Source organism: Onychostoma macrolepis, chromosome 11 (assembly GCF_012432095.1).
Source record: "Onychostoma macrolepis isolate SWU-2019 chromosome 11, ASM1243209v1, whole genome shotgun sequence".
Classification (NCBI taxonomy): domain Eukaryota; kingdom Metazoa; phylum Chordata; class Actinopteri; order Cypriniformes; family Cyprinidae; genus Onychostoma; species Onychostoma macrolepis.
In genome coordinates, this window is record NC_081165.1 from 1,942,439 (window position 1) to 1,957,622 (window position 15,184).

The 15,184-nt window shown below is 35.9% G+C and overlaps 3 protein-coding genes across 3 annotated transcripts; 2 read left to right on the forward strand and 1 right to left on the reverse strand.

Annotated features, from left to right (window-relative positions):
* Window positions 1-255: 255 nt before the first annotated feature.
* On the forward strand, window positions 256-5,267 carry b3galt6 (UDP-Gal:betaGal beta 1,3-galactosyltransferase polypeptide 6). Its single transcript, XM_058792183.1, has 2 exons — window positions 256-586; window positions 3,605-5,267. The coding sequence occupies exon 2, from the start codon at window positions 3,612-3,614 to the stop codon at window positions 4,614-4,616; it is 1,005 nt and encodes a 334-aa protein (XP_058648166.1). The 5' UTR covers window positions 256-586; window positions 3,605-3,611; the 3' UTR covers window positions 4,617-5,267.
* Window positions 5,003-11,497, reverse strand: si:ch211-160o17.6 (protein FAM107B). Its single transcript, XM_058792184.1, has 6 exons — window positions 11,358-11,497; window positions 9,643-10,212; window positions 9,109-9,148; window positions 8,530-8,677; window positions 6,713-6,857; window positions 5,003-6,079 (listed from the first exon to the last, which is right to left on the reverse strand). Exons 2-6 carry the CDS (start codon window positions 9,664-9,666, stop codon window positions 5,978-5,980), a joined length of 459 nt encoding a protein of 152 aa, XP_058648167.1. The 5' UTR covers window positions 9,667-10,212; window positions 11,358-11,497; the 3' UTR covers window positions 5,003-5,977.
* On the forward strand, window positions 11,398-14,918 carry tmem167b (transmembrane protein 167B). Its single transcript, XM_058792185.1, has 3 exons — window positions 11,398-11,535; window positions 13,413-13,544; window positions 13,629-14,918. The coding sequence occupies exons 1-3, from the start codon at window positions 11,526-11,528 to the stop codon at window positions 13,709-13,711; spliced, it is 225 nt and encodes a 74-aa protein (XP_058648168.1). The 5' UTR covers window positions 11,398-11,525; the 3' UTR covers window positions 13,712-14,918.
* Window positions 14,919-15,184: the final 266 nt, after the last annotated feature.

Sequence of the window (15,184 nt, forward strand, 5' to 3'; positions counted from 1 at the left end):
CACACTGACACACACATATATATACAGACATACACACACATATACATACACACACATACATATGTGTGTATATATATATAGTATATACATACATACATATATACACCCACATACATATCTATATATATACATACATATATATATATATATTATATACATAATTACATACACACACACACGCACACGATCTATACAAGTATAAAAACTACCAGACGTGATATAAACGTGATCATCCAGTCCGGTAGGTGGCGCAGGTCGTCAGTGCGGCTGTCAGAGCATCGAGACTTCTTCAGTCTGTGGTTGTGGACGGGAAGTGCGGAGTGTGTGCGTGCATTTCAGCTGAGAAAAATAATGACGCGTTCAAAACGCGAATCGAAAAGTCTGACATTTGTAGTCGTTGCGGGAGGTGTGTGCGTCTGCGGTGTGTGAATATTGTGCGCTTTGTCTGGAGAGGCAGAAGACGGAGAATTGCGGTTCATCTCCAGCCCATCAACTGCTACTGCAAAACAAAACCGCCTCTTATAATAAAGATGCACAGGATGAGCCATAAGCGCAGTAAATGATCACTTTGCAGGGAATCTAGCAGGTAATGTGCATGCTGCGTGAGGAATCTTTAGTGGTCTCTGTGTGCACTATGGTCTTTCTAGGGTTGATGTGGTTTTCTAACCTGGTTCAGCAAAATAATGTTATTGTTAATGTAGTTGACATATTATACTTTATCTAAAATGTTTTTAAAGAACAGTAATTATTTTATTATTATTATGCATGCAGTTTTATGGCCATATTAATTTAAAAATATTGTAGCATGACTGCATAGAATATTAGTTGTACTCTAAAAAATCAGCGACATTTAAAAATAACTAGTGAATTAGAGTAATAAATAAAAAACTTAAGAGTTTGATGTTCTTTGATCTGTTCTGTATCATATGCCCTAAAGGCCTGTTCACAACAACACAAATTTCTAATTCTTGCATGCAATTTATATGCATTTTTTTCCTGTTCTGACAAAAGAAAAAAAAATGGCAGACGGGCTGAATGAAAGTGCAGATTCATTCTCTTACAGTAGGTGGTACTCATAGAAAAGCATAAATACAGCAGTTACCCTGGTTTACCGAGTTAACATCGGTTACACAAAGCAACGCTGCTCAAAGCTGCAACTTCTGTTTCTAATAATTAATGTGCGGCCACATTTACCAGTGAATTTACAACAGCACATTTATTTCACTCAGCGAAATTTCTTGAGTGAAGTCGGAAGTAAAAGCAGTGGTCACACTTGACTTGGCATGGAAACATTGAACAGAAGTCAATGGAACGAAAAGTGTAATGTGACCAGCGTTTAATGCATGAGGGTGCAGATATTTGACCAACAGAAAGCTGTTGGGTTGAAAGTGTCTTCTGTGTGAGCCATGCTTCATATATCACTACACTATTGAGAATGGACAATAGCCCTTTTTTGCCAACAAAATTTCGCAAATGTGACCCCACCTTAACCTGCTTATCATGGAGAATAAAGTAAATCAAACAGCATGAGACAAGAAACTAGAACCTTATCGGCTGGCCAGTTGTCTTTGCAGTGCAATGGAAAAGAGATCAGGGGGCGTATTACAGAATGTTTCTTATCTTAGGTTTTAATTAGGATTTCTCACAAATTCGTATTACAGAAGCAAATTTTAACTTGATTTGGGATTCTTATCTTATCTTACAAAATCATATCTTATCTCTAGTTATGAAATCTTAAAGGAACACACCACGTTTTTTGAAAATAGGCTCATTTTCCAACTCCCCAAGAGTTAAACAGTTGAGTTTTACAGTTTTCAAATCCATTCAGCCGATCTCCGGGTCTGCATTTTTAGCGTAGCTTAGCATAGATCATTGAATCTGGTTAGACTGTTAGCATCTCGCTCAAAAATGACCAAAGAGTTTCGATGTTTTAAATTCTCTATTTAAAACTTGACTCTTCTGTAGTTACATCTTGTACTAAGACTGACGGAAAATGAAAAGTTGCGATTTTCCAGGCCGATATGGCTAGGAACTATACTCTCATTCCAGCGTAATAATCAAGGAACTTTGCTGCCGTATCATGGGTGCAGCAAGTGCAATGATACTATGAAAGTAGTAACACCTGAAAGTAGTCCCCAGCTATATCATAACTAGTTACCTAGCTGGGGACTACTTTCAGGCGACTACTAAAAAATTGGAGTGTTCCTTTAAATTGCATCATAAAGTTTGACAATCCACTCTCAGGTCTGTTGCTAAGCAACGAACACTGCCCAAGCTGTTGATGAGGTAAACAAAATGAATAAAAAACGGCGAGCTTTTAATTTCAGTTAATTCAAACTTTGATAAGTTCGGTAGAAAAGGCAAAGCCGATACTAATTGGAAAGTTTTCACCTTCGCTCACTCACGAAGACAAAGACAGGGAAAATGTGTCTGCGATGTCCGGCATTAACCGTACAGCCGAGTTTGTGAAGAAAAAATTGTTGGACAGCTGTGGTTGTTGCCCTAAAGTTAAGACGAGTTAACCAAGTTAGATGATTTCTGTAAAACCCCTTTCCTATCTGTTGTTAAGATAAGATAACGCACTTAGGAAATGCTGTTCTGTAATAGCTTTTGTCCTAAATGTGGTCCTAACTGAAATTACCATGGTTACCAAACAGATAAGATTTTAAAGTTAGGATTTTTCAGTAACACATCTCTCCCAAAACACATCTCTTTAAAAAAATCTGTCGCACTAACAGTGTGCAAATGCTCATAATGATCTGAACAGAAGCATTATCAGCCGTTCATTGAAATTCAAATGTTTATTGCACCAAACGTCCTTCTTGGTGTGAACAGGCCTTAAGGTTGCACGCATTTTAGCCTCGTTCAGACTGTCAGCCCAAATCCGATTTTGTGCATATCCGTATGGAATCTGATTTGAATAACTGACTTTCCACACAGCGTATCGCAACTGTTCATATCCGATTTGTGTGTCCATAAGCGCTCTTTCGTTTTTACAGAATGTGCATTGATTTCTATGGCAATGCCGTTGCGTTGTTATGCCTACGCTAAAAACAACAAGTAACAGAAATACAGTTTGCAATACAGATGTTGTCTTACGACATGACAACATGTTGCCATCGCAGTTGCGCTGTATTATTATATTTCGTCTTGTGAGGCAGCGGCAGAAACGCAAGAAGCTGGAATGTGCGGCTTTATTCCGTGCTGCCGTCTCCGCTACTTTCAAAACTCAAAGAGGTTGACTTGCACTTCGCAACGACACAAGCTTGTATCTGCAAAGATGTTCAGCATGTTTTCTGCAAAAACGTCTGACGTGTTTACGTTTTATGTGGCGTGAGGACGTGAAAAAGCTACGCTAAATCCGATCTGACCGTTCAGACTGAAACGCATTTCCAGAAATGCAATTTGAATAGAATTCCAAACCACATATGAATGTAGCTCGAAACAGATTTGCACAAATCGGATTTCACGTAGTTCTGATGATCTAAATATGATCGGATTTCAATCGGATTTGCACAAAAATCAGATTTGGGCTGACAGTCTGAACAAGATTTTTAATCAAGGCTTGTTTTCAAAAGTGGTACGATTTCTTTCTGTCCCTCAGTGACATCATGAATTTGGTCCGTCTTGTGTGTCGTCACAAGACAGCCCTGGCACTCGGTGTCTTCTTCCTATTCGGCGCTGTCCTTTTGTTCCTCGCCAAATGTACGTCTGAAACGCTGAAGCCGGCCGAGACCCCAGGTGTGGCGCCGCGGGCCGAGTCACATCAGAAGCAGCCGGCAGGACCTCCTCACGCCAAAGAGCTCTCCACGTTCCTGGTCGTTCTCATCACCACGGGGCCAAAGTACACGGAGCGTCGCAGTATCATCCGGAGCACCTGGCTGACCAAACGCGATCCCGAAGTGCTCTACTGGTTTGTCATCGGCACCGAGGGTTTACCTCCAGAAGACCTCCAGAACCTCGGAACCGAGCAGATCCGTCACCATGACCTCCTCCTGCTCCCTGACCTCCGGGATTCATACGAGAACCTCACGCAGAAACTGCTTCACATGTACTCCTGGTTGGACCAAAACGTGGACTTTAAATTCGTTCTGAAGGCCGACGACGACACCTTCACCCGCTTGGATCTCCTCAAAGAGGAGTTGAAGAGCAAGGAGCCCAGCCGACTCTACTGGGGCTTCTTCTCCGGCCGCGGGAGAGTGAAAACGGCCGGGAAATGGAAAGAAAGTGCCTGGGAACTGTGCGACTACTACTTACCTTATGCTCTGGGTGGAGGCTACGTGCTTTCCACCGACCTCGTGCACTACATACGTCTCAACGTGGGGTTTCTAAAGACCTGGCAGAGTGAGGACGTGTCCTTGGGAGCCTGGTTGGCCCCCGTTGACGTGAAGCGTGTTCACGATCCGCGCTTCGACACAGAGTACAAATCGCGCGGCTGCAGCAATAAGTACCTGGTCACTCACAAGCAAAGTTTAGAGGACATGCTGGAGAAGCATCAGACACTACAGCGAGATGGGCGTCTGTGCAAAGAGGAAGTCAAACTGAGGCTGTCCTACATTTACGACTGGAGCGTCCCGCCTTCTCAGTGTTGCCAGCGGAAGGATGGCATCCCCTGACTCTTTGACACCCGTGATCATGTGCATTTTTTCCACTTGCTATTTATTTATTTATTATCAGTGTCGTGTGTCGAGCCGAAACAGCATTTCTTAACCTTTTGAAAAGGCTTTTTAAATTAGAAATGTGGGAGATGATGTTACCGAAAAGCTGCTCTTTTTGAGATCGAGATGTTTTTCCCTTATCAGGCTGATTCAAAGTAGAGTCAGCTTGTACGGAGAGCCTGGAGGATTCTGGCTGAAGTGAGATATTTCTGCTGTATTCTCTGCATACACCTTCTGTACTTGATGTCCACCCATAGAATTCTCCATCTTATCGTTCATTTATAATCCTGAGATGTTTAGAGCGTATCTGTTGAAATAAATTTACATGGATAAGAAAAGAAATGTGCCAGACTAGCAGTTTATTAACATGAAAAAAACTTGAAGATAAATGTTCATAAGTATTTTGGCAAATGTTGTCCATTGTGATAGAGAACCTGAGATGGTTTTCTTTGCGAGTTTTGCTCACAAATTTGCCATATAATGATAAAGCTGTCTTGAAGATTAGAGAACTTGGCTGCCAGGTTTGGCAGTATTTCTAGTATTTTATGTGTTGTGACTAAGTTGTAAATAATGTACCTCAAATTTTATTAAATGTTTTTGTTCTGTTTTACACCAGATCGGTCTCCTTGTATGATATTTTTTTTTTTTTTTTTTTTTTTTAAAAGAGTAGTTTTATTAAAACCATGCATTAGGATGTGATCATATTTACCTTTGTACAGTGAAATTCTGTGCAAAAAATGCATCCATCTCAATCAAAATTGGTGCAATGTGTAATTCTGTATGAGGCTAAACATTTTACCATACATTGGATTCATGTTTGTTAAACTTTGAACATCCAAATTCACCGTGTTAAACAATGTAAAGCTCCTTTAGTTTGAAGTGACTTTGTGCATCACTACACTATTGATAAATGGACAATGGATTTTCACCTATGTTTCGCTAATGTGACCACACATATGAAATTACAAAAAAAAAGTCCATGTGAACCAGAAATGGTGATCTTCAGAATTGTGACACATTTCCAAGTGAAACAGAATATTGAATACCAGACAAGATTGATTTTTAGTGCATTTTCTCACCATCTCTTGTTCACAGCATGACTAGCTGGGGGGAAAAAACTCATCTAAACGTTTTTTTGGCCCTGGATGGTGACACAAAAAGTCATTTGCATGCTTTAAAAGCCATTTCAGATTTGGTTGCGGTGAGAGAGCACAACACAAAATGACTGAATCATACTGATGACAATGATTCCCTCTGACAGAACAAAAAGCAGTTCTTTGAGAAAATGGATCTCTTGTATTCATAGTTTTTCTGTTGGTTCAGTAGCCTGTGACGGTGATGTGTCTCAGGTTTTCCCGCACTCGAACAAACTCTGGCATGTTTTGTAGGTCCTCTCTGCGTCTCAGCTCTTCCTGCTCGTACTGTAAGGAAACAAATCACAGGACCAATGAGTCGCCTAAATATCAATAAAACAGAATTGAAATCTCTTATGTTTTTCACAGGGGTTAATGGTGCATCACTGTTCAAAAGTTTTGGGTAAGCAAGATTAATTTCTTATTGTGCCATTGTTGTCCTTGTAGTCCTCAAGTCATGATTCACTGAGAGCAGCGTTAAATGCCTTTGCTTGAAATACAAAGTTATGGCGCAGTCCGATAGATCTAACTCAATATGACATAATGACATCATTATCACATGACACAGCTGATTGGTTCTCTCCTGTATAGGTAGCCAATGAGCTCGCTGCTCAACATTCAAATAGTTGGCAGTGTTTGCTGTAGCAGTAGCAGCGCACTTCAGAAACCCTCCACCTTCCCCAGCTCCACCTGTATAGATCTGCTACAGGGTGATCATGTATGCTGTGGGTGTTATTCCAATATTCCTTGCATGCTCACAGTAGCAAATCTTGGTGCTTGCCCTGCCACAGCAGCAGCAGCGTAGCAGATATATTCCACTGACACCAAACACATTAACATTGTCATGTATATTACCATGCCAATCCCTCCGAGTGTTGTCATGACAGAACTGACGTCATGTGTGAACCCGTTAACACATACCGCCAAGAGTCTCTGGCGTCTCTTGCGCAGCTCTTGCTCGAGGTCAGACGGTGGATGTGAGGCTTGTTCTCTCTCTCTGTGCTGCTCCAGTCTCCTCTGTTCCAGCACCCGCTTCAGCTCCGGCTTCTCTTCAGGCAGGAGACCCCTGCAAATACAGCTTTCAATGAGACCTCGTGTTATTAGCAAAAAACAGTTACTCATTCTAGTGATTCATGCAATATTGTAGAAATTCATTTCTTGAAAAGTTTAAACGTATTTATCTCTCCCTTTATTGAGTTTACACTATTATTAGGAATATAAAATATTTAATATAATTTTTCAAAATATATAGCCTAATGTTAATGGAATCTGTTATCATAAACACACCTTTCTAGGCAAGTACCAAATGTGACCCTGGACCACAAAACCAGTCTTAAGTCGCTGGGGTATATTTGTAGCAATAGCCAACAATACATTGGGTCAAAATTATAAATTTTTCTTTAATGCCAAAAATCATTAGGATATTAAGTAAGGATCATGTTCCAATAAGATATTTTGTAAATTCCCTACCGTAAATATATCAAAACCTCATTTTTGATTAGAAATATGCATTGCTAAGAACTTCATTTGGACAACTTTAAAGGTAGTTTTCTCAATATTTAGATTTGTTTGCACCCTCAGATTCATCAATGATGAATTGATTTGGTTTGCAAACCATTCATCAATGGAAAGCTTATTTATTCAGCTTTCAAATGCTGTATAAATTTCAATTTCAATTGACCGGTTTTGTGGTCCAGGTTCACAAATATGAGTGTAAAAAGTATTTTTAATACAAGTTCATTTGTATTTAACGTGATCACAGTTTATCAAAAACATTGTTAATTCATTATAATGCTTTTATTTCCACAGTTATTCAAACAGAGACTAAATTATTAAACCTTTTCGTTAATGATGAGAACATTTGCCAGAGTGTAGAATTGAGTCAGCGAGCGCACGCACTGAAACAAAACTCCGGCGTCCCAGCGATGACTCATCCGAACGTCTCTGATTGGCTATTGCATTCACAAGCTCAGCAGAATCGTGTGTGATTGGTTATAATGCTCAACACTGTAAAAATAAGTAAGATGCAACATGAGCAGATTTAAATGACGCAATCGACACTTTTCTTATAATTTTCACTTTATTCGTGACAGCCGTAATAGTTTTAGTTTAATTGTGCAAGGGGAAATTTGTCCAATTTGGTGACGTTTGCTCTAAGTCCCCGTTAATTTCAGAACCGTGGCCAGTGCGCAAACAACAGGCGCACTAGAAAGATTCATCCTTTTTTAAAGTGTTGAGCGCTAACAATTTGTTCTTGTTTAAACTATAGAGTTGCGGGTATCCCTCACATAAGCGCTTCTCAAAGCGGGTGTCTATTGTTGATGCCGTCTTCAGTAGTTTGTTCTTGTCCTGTGTCCTCTGTTTCTTTTCCAAACTTTAATCAAAGACCAAAACCAAAGTACACTGTGAGCTTAATGTCCACACACACTCAATAAGAGATTAGCCTGTTGGTGTTGTTTTCTATCTATGTGCCCTGTAGATCAGAGCTCAGGGAAGTCTGTTGTGATTCTGTTCAGACGGCAGATGCTCTGATCTCTGTGAATTGGCCTTAACTCATCCACACATAATTGAAAGCACGGCCTCAACACACACCGAATCTCAGAAGCGCCCTGTTTTGTATGAGTCAACTGTAATATACTGCTAATTTCTTCATGATGACTCGGAGAGTTATCAAGTCATCTGAGAAACCGTCTGGTGCTGGAAATGAACATGAGGGGCTGTTGTCATTTCTAGCTCACCATCTGTGGCTGACTAGCAGTTCACGATGTAAACCTCTACCACTAGAAGACTCCAAAACAGGGTTGAACAGTTTCTTCGGCCGGATGAGATCGTCCTGGCCTTCTTCAGAAGTCTGCTGAGATGCAGTAGAAGCACAGCTAGAGCTTTCTGGTGGATGGAGAAGACATGTAAAATGTTATCAAAGCTACAAGGTTATGAATTTATTGGTTCGTAGAGCTGTCAAACGATCAATCGCATCCAAAATAAACGTTTTGGTTCACGTGTGTGTGTACTGTGTATGTTTATTATGTGTATATAAATACACACACATGCATGTGTATATTTAAGAAAAAAGTTTATAAATTAAATATATTTATATGTAATGTAAATGATATTAATATAAATATACACATGTAAGTATTTTCAAAATATATACTGTATGTGTTTGTATTTATATATACATAATAAATATACACAGTCCACACATATACTATGTAAACAAAATTTTTATTTTGGATGTGATTAATCGTTTGAAAGCACTAGTTCTTACACAAAAATGTTTTTATGAAAATCATAAAGGGCTGGAAAAATATATATACCTATTTTCTGATTCTTCTGTCCCATTCTTTGTGAAATAGCCTTATAGGAAAAAAAAAAGATGATCCAGATGTTAATTGTATTATTTCTGCTATATTTATATTTGTTTACTTTAATAAAATCTTATTTATTTACTAACATAATAAATCAATACAAAGTAGACAGACAACAAGAAAAGTAAAAAAAATCAAATAAAGTAAGAAAAGAAAAGCCTTATAATCAGAAAGATATGTCATTCGGGGGTGTTGTGTTTTAGTGTATTCATTTAAAAAAAAATTTTTTGAATAAATAATTGTAAACAATAACAATAGTTCTACTATTGTTAATAATAATATCAATATTATCATCATGAATATATTTTAAAATAATTGTAACAAATTATCAAAATTTTAAGGCATGAATTGTTAGCCATGTGAAATAATAATTCTAACTAATATTCCGGTCACAAATTCAAATTATTTAAAATAACTAAAAATGCATTTCTAAGAAAACTTACACAGTACAGTAATGAAATCGGTAAGCAGGTTCAATCTTACCTGTGTTTTGTAATATAGCAGCATACTGAAGCACAGGTCTGTCAGCAGGAGGTGGACGGTACGCTTCTCAAGTGCACAAACACAGTTTTAAATTCAAAGCTAGTTGCTCTACACGAATGGCATCAGATTACCTGCGTAATACACCTCAGGATGATGCCCATTGCCCAACAGATGGTGGATTACATACAGATTCAATCCCACTTACAAGCGAGCTGCTTTGTTGCTTACTAAAATGCAGCCACTAAGACCTATTCTCTCAATATGCAAGCAGAAATGTGTTTACAGTGAATTTGTTTAGCTTTTGAACAAGATTCTTAGATTCTTCTAATGGTCCATGTGATATTTTATGATAACAGAAGAACAGCTTTACCATTATTGGTTTAAGAAACCATGACAGAGTCGAGGTAGACGCTAATAGCTTACTGTGGCATTAGGACCTACACACAAAAGCAAAACATGCCAACACAGCGGCTGCCAAGTACTGTCAGACGACAGCTGAGCACACCTTCTGGTCCCTTTCTCCTGCCAAGTACATTGTCATTGAGAGACCCTGCCAGGATCTGCAGGATGCTATTAGAGACGAGAGGAGAAACACTCAGTCTGTGTCACTGCGGGTGTCAGTCGCATTCAGCACTGATTTAATATTAAAGTATCTTTAAATCATTTGAGGATAGTAAGCAAGCACCACATCTGTAGGTTTGCTGCACTAAATTATGTTTGAATCATCAGACACACTTGACAGTGTGTTACAAATGTCAAAAAAAGAGAACACCTCTTTTCACAATGTTACTTCATTAAATAGCTTGCGAGCTTTGCTTTGTAAAGAGATAACAATCACTCAAGTAACAATACATGAACATACATAATTAAAAATATTACTGTTATTATTATCAAACATATAATAAAATATAATAACATTTTTATTATTCATAATAATAGTATAATAATAATGATGATAATAATATACTGTATATATTACATATTTAAATTTTATTTATTACCATTTATTATTAATGATAAAGTATATACAATATTTATATACAATGTTTTATATATATATATATATATATATATATATATATATATATATATATATATATATTAGTGCTGTCAAATGATTAATCATGATTAATTGCATCCAAAATAAAAGTTTTGTTTACATATGTGTATACTGTGTATATTTATTATGTCTATATAAATACAAACACATGGATGTATATATTTAAGAAAATATGTTATGTTTATGTATTAAATATTTATATATAATATAAAATATAAGAATATAAATATGTAAATGTTTATACATGTAAATATTTTCAAAATATGGACTGATATACTGTACATGTGTATTTCTATATACATAATAAATATAAACAGTATACACATTATGTAAACAAAAACTTTTGTGATTAATCGCTTTGTCAGCACTAAATATGTGTGTAAATGTGATTTAATAATTTTTTATTATTATGATTATCATCATCATCGATTATTAGTAATAATAATTTTATATAATTAATAATATATTATATATAGAATTTTATCAAAATTATATCATTTTATAAAAACATTATAACACTAAATAAAATATATTGTATTATGATTATTGATAATAATACATAATAATGTATATGTAGTAGTAGTAGTATGTAGACTACAGATATTTTGATTTCTCTAAACCTACCGACTGTAAAACACAACTATGACAGTATTACCTGTAATGAAGCGAAGGCTTTTAATCTGTATGGTGATTTCCCATAATTCCGCGTTACCGGAAGCGTTCCGGAAGCCTGTGCTGTCTATGCGGAACTGATGAAGAGAGTAAATAAAAAACCACTGGCAACTTGCGCTTCTTCTCAACACAGGATTTGAAAGCTGCGAAAATGACAAACGGTATGTTAATAAAGACGCGTGTTACGATGTGAACTGTACAGGAAGTCTCTGTGGTCAGATAGAGATGAATGCTGTCAGTCAGACGAGTGTGTGTGTGTGTGTGTGTGTGTGTGGGGACGTGGCTCATTATGGAGCCGCAGATGGTTTAATCTTTATCTCGACATCACTGCAAGCTTTAATTAAGACACGCGCATGATATAATAATGCCATATAAATCAAACAGCTTTTACAAACATTGTCAATCAGCGCGAGCGGTGTATCAGCCTGTTAGTGTGTGACACATTCACATCACAGATCCACCGCAGCAGCCGATACATTTACATCGAAATTACTGTCAAATGTGTATATATATATATATATATACCTTATGCAGTTAAAATATTATTTGTCATGCCTGTCCCCTTTTGCTTAGGCATTTATTCATATTGTTTAGAATCAGCATCACATTTTATGTTATTAGTTTATGGTGAAACTAATCCGAATTGATAGGAACTTCATATGCAATGCAAAATTCTTAAATTTAGGCCAAAATGTTTTTTATTTGAGTGTAATAAACTTATTTTATTCACTTTGCAAGCAGTGTATATTACTACAAACATGGCACATTATACACCATGTTGAGGATTCTGGATGTCTTTTAAAAATACGTATTTTTCTTCCCTTAAAAATTATTATTATTAACATGAGTTGGTAAGTAAATTTAGTTTTAAAACTGTTGTGGTTATCATATAAATTGTAAAAAAAAATATATATATATATATATATATTGCTTGAATTATATACAATTGTTATTATTATAAAACAATTTTTTATTATTATTTGAATTAAAATGTGTTTATATATATATATATATATATATATATATATATATATATATATATATATATTGCTTGAATTATATACAATTGTTATTATTATAAAACAATTTTTTATTATTATTTGAATTAAAATGTGTTTATATATATATATATATATATATATATATATATATATATATATATATATTGCTTGAATTATATACAATTGTTATTATTATAAAACAATTTTTTATTATTATTTGAATTAAAATGTTTATATATATATATATATATATATATATATATATATTGCTTGAATTATATACAATTGTTATTATTATAAAACAATTTTTTATTATTATTTGAATTAAAATGTTTATATATATATATATATATATATATATAAGTCATTTAGCAGACACTTTTATCCAAAGCAACTTAAAAATGATGACGATGGAGGTAATTAAAATCAACAAAAGAGCAATGACATGCAAGTGCTATAACAGTTAGCCTAATGCAGTAGATACACACACACACACACACACACGTATACATATTTCATTAAAAATAATTTAAACGATTTTATACACACATACATGGTGAAAAGTTTGGAATTAAGATTTTAAAAGAAGCTTCTTATGCTCACCAAGACTGCATTATTTGATCAAAATAAGAAGAAACGTTTTTTATCTATTTTTTTAGCAGAAAATCAGTATATTAGAATGATTTCTGAAGGATCATGTGACACTGAAGACTGGAGTAATGATGCTGAAAATTAAGCTTTGCATCACAGGAATAAACTACATATCTATCTGTCTATATATATATATAAAACAGAGCGAGAGAAAGAGTATAATTTAAAAGAATTATATAGAAAATATTTATTTTAAATTGTAAGAATATTTCACAATATTACCGATTTTATTGTATTTTTGATCATAAACATAAAAAAATACATAATGTTTCCCAAAGGCAACACACCTAAAAACCACTTCAAATGATTTTCAAAAAAGTTTTAATTCAATTTAAAACATAAGTTTTAAGCTGCTTGTAACCGAGGGTTGTGCTCTTCATTCACAGTGTACTCTTTCGACGGCATTCTTGTATTCGGGCTTCTCTTCATTTGCACGTGTGCTTACCTGAAGAAGGTCCCTCGTCTGAACAGCTGGCTCTTGTCTGAGAAGAAAGGCGTCTGGGGAGTCTTTTACAAAGGTTAGCGCTCTGTTGGAGCTGTATTGAAGATCATTATGCTGCAGTGAGTTTTCACGCTCTCTGTGTTTTCTCTTTTGTCTGCAGCTGCAGTGATCGGCACACGGCTCCACATCGCTGTGGCGGCGTCCTGTATGTGTATGGGGTTTTACCTGATTTTTCTGAAATGACCCGGATGAATTGGTCTCTTTGGACACTGGACTGAACGCCAATAGAAATGAGTGCTGGCGAGTATCGCCGGCTCCTGGAGAAGATGCACAGAGAGCCGACTCCACCCGCGGTTTAGCACCGATTTAAGACCTGCTTTCCATTTTTGTAAATGTTTAACTTAAGATTAGATTTCGGGTAAATTCGGTCTTGGATCAGGGTTAAACGGTAACTGAAGCACCTATTTATGGATTCAAACTTCACATCTTTTTCTTGTGTTGTTCTCTCAAACATGCACACTTTTTGCTTGGGCTTAGAGGGATACTGTAAAGGCGGCAGAAACTATGTTATCTTGTACAATTTTTGAATATAAGTTGTTTTTATAAAAACGCCATTTACCGAGAGCTTCAATATTTTAGGTTTTGGCATCATGAATGGCTAATGTCATTATTCAAATTACCCCTAATGTTTATAATAAACATACAAGAGCTATTGTTTGCAGCATGGAAAAATTCACAAACGTTTTCCATAGACTTCATGGAAACTTTCATGTTAAAATAGGCAAACTAGTAATGCTTGTACAACTTGTGCAACATTATTTTTTGATACCACATATGTGCTGGAATATTATAATGTATGTAAAGCAAACCCTATTGACCTACACCATGTGATATCTTTGTAAAGACGTATCTGTTTGTTTCAGTTTGATAAATACACTGCTAACCTGGCTCACATAAAACCACAATAAACATATGGACATGCTTTCATGTTATATGTGGATAAAAATTAAAATCGCAATAGGGAAATACACTACAAGTTGGATCTTAAATATATTCGTATGAGGGTTTCAGCTTGCTAGCTGTTTATTAACCATGCTAATTTCACTTTTTCAACACTTAAGTCAAGAATGAACATAGGAAGTTTCTGCAGTGCAGTCGCGGGATCCTAAATGTATGGACTCCCTTGTGTTGATTACACGGCACAAATGTGTACATGCCAAGATGTTCTTTTGTATTTATGCATTCAAATGTATATCCTAAAGCGTATCTGAACCTATCATCAACTCTTCATGTGCAAAAGTCAACATTTTAAGTAAAACGTTTCGTTTAGCCTGTAAATGTACACAGTAATGCTCTAAAACTGCTCTATAGAAAATGATAACTGTTGGGTGTTCATATTTGTAAACATGGAACATAATAAATATTTGATATAAAATCCTATGCAACACAATACTGTGTGGGAAGACGTTTCTTGTTTGTGTGTGTGTGTGTTATATACTACATAACTCATGAAAGCCAACGAACTAATTTTGCACACAAAAACAAATAAATCATACGTACTTAACTAGTTTAAGACAAGATTAAAGCACCCTTAATTTAATGCAAATAAATTATCCGAAGAAATGCTTGTTGCTAGGCTTTCTTTTGCATTTACACGTGTTTGCCCAGCAGATGTCCTCAGCGACGCAATGAATCATTTTACGAATTGATTCGAAG

What these genes read in the sequence shown, in the direction of transcription:
- b3galt6 (XM_058792183.1), top strand. Translation starts at nt 3,612, where the DNA reads ATGAATTTGGTCCGTCTTGTGTGTCGTCACAAGACAGCCCTGGCACTC.
- si:ch211-160o17.6 (XM_058792184.1), bottom strand. Translation starts at nt 9,666, where the DNA reads ATGCTGCTATATTACAAAACACAG. An exon ending in ACAGAAGAATCAGAAAATAG is followed by an intron (nt 8,678 to 9,108) that starts GTATATATATTT and finishes TCCATCCACCAG; the next exon opens with AAAGCTCTAGCTGTGCTTCT. An exon ending in GACGCCAGAGACTCTTGGCG is followed by an intron (nt 6,080 to 6,712) that starts GTATGTGTTAAC and finishes GTTTCCTTACAG; the next exon opens with TACGAGCAGGAAGAGCTGAG.
- tmem167b (XM_058792185.1), top strand. An exon ending in CTGGGGAGTCTTTTACAAAG is followed by an intron (nt 13,545 to 13,628) that starts GTTAGCGCTCTG and finishes TTTTGTCTGCAG; the next exon opens with CTGCAGTGATCGGCACACGG.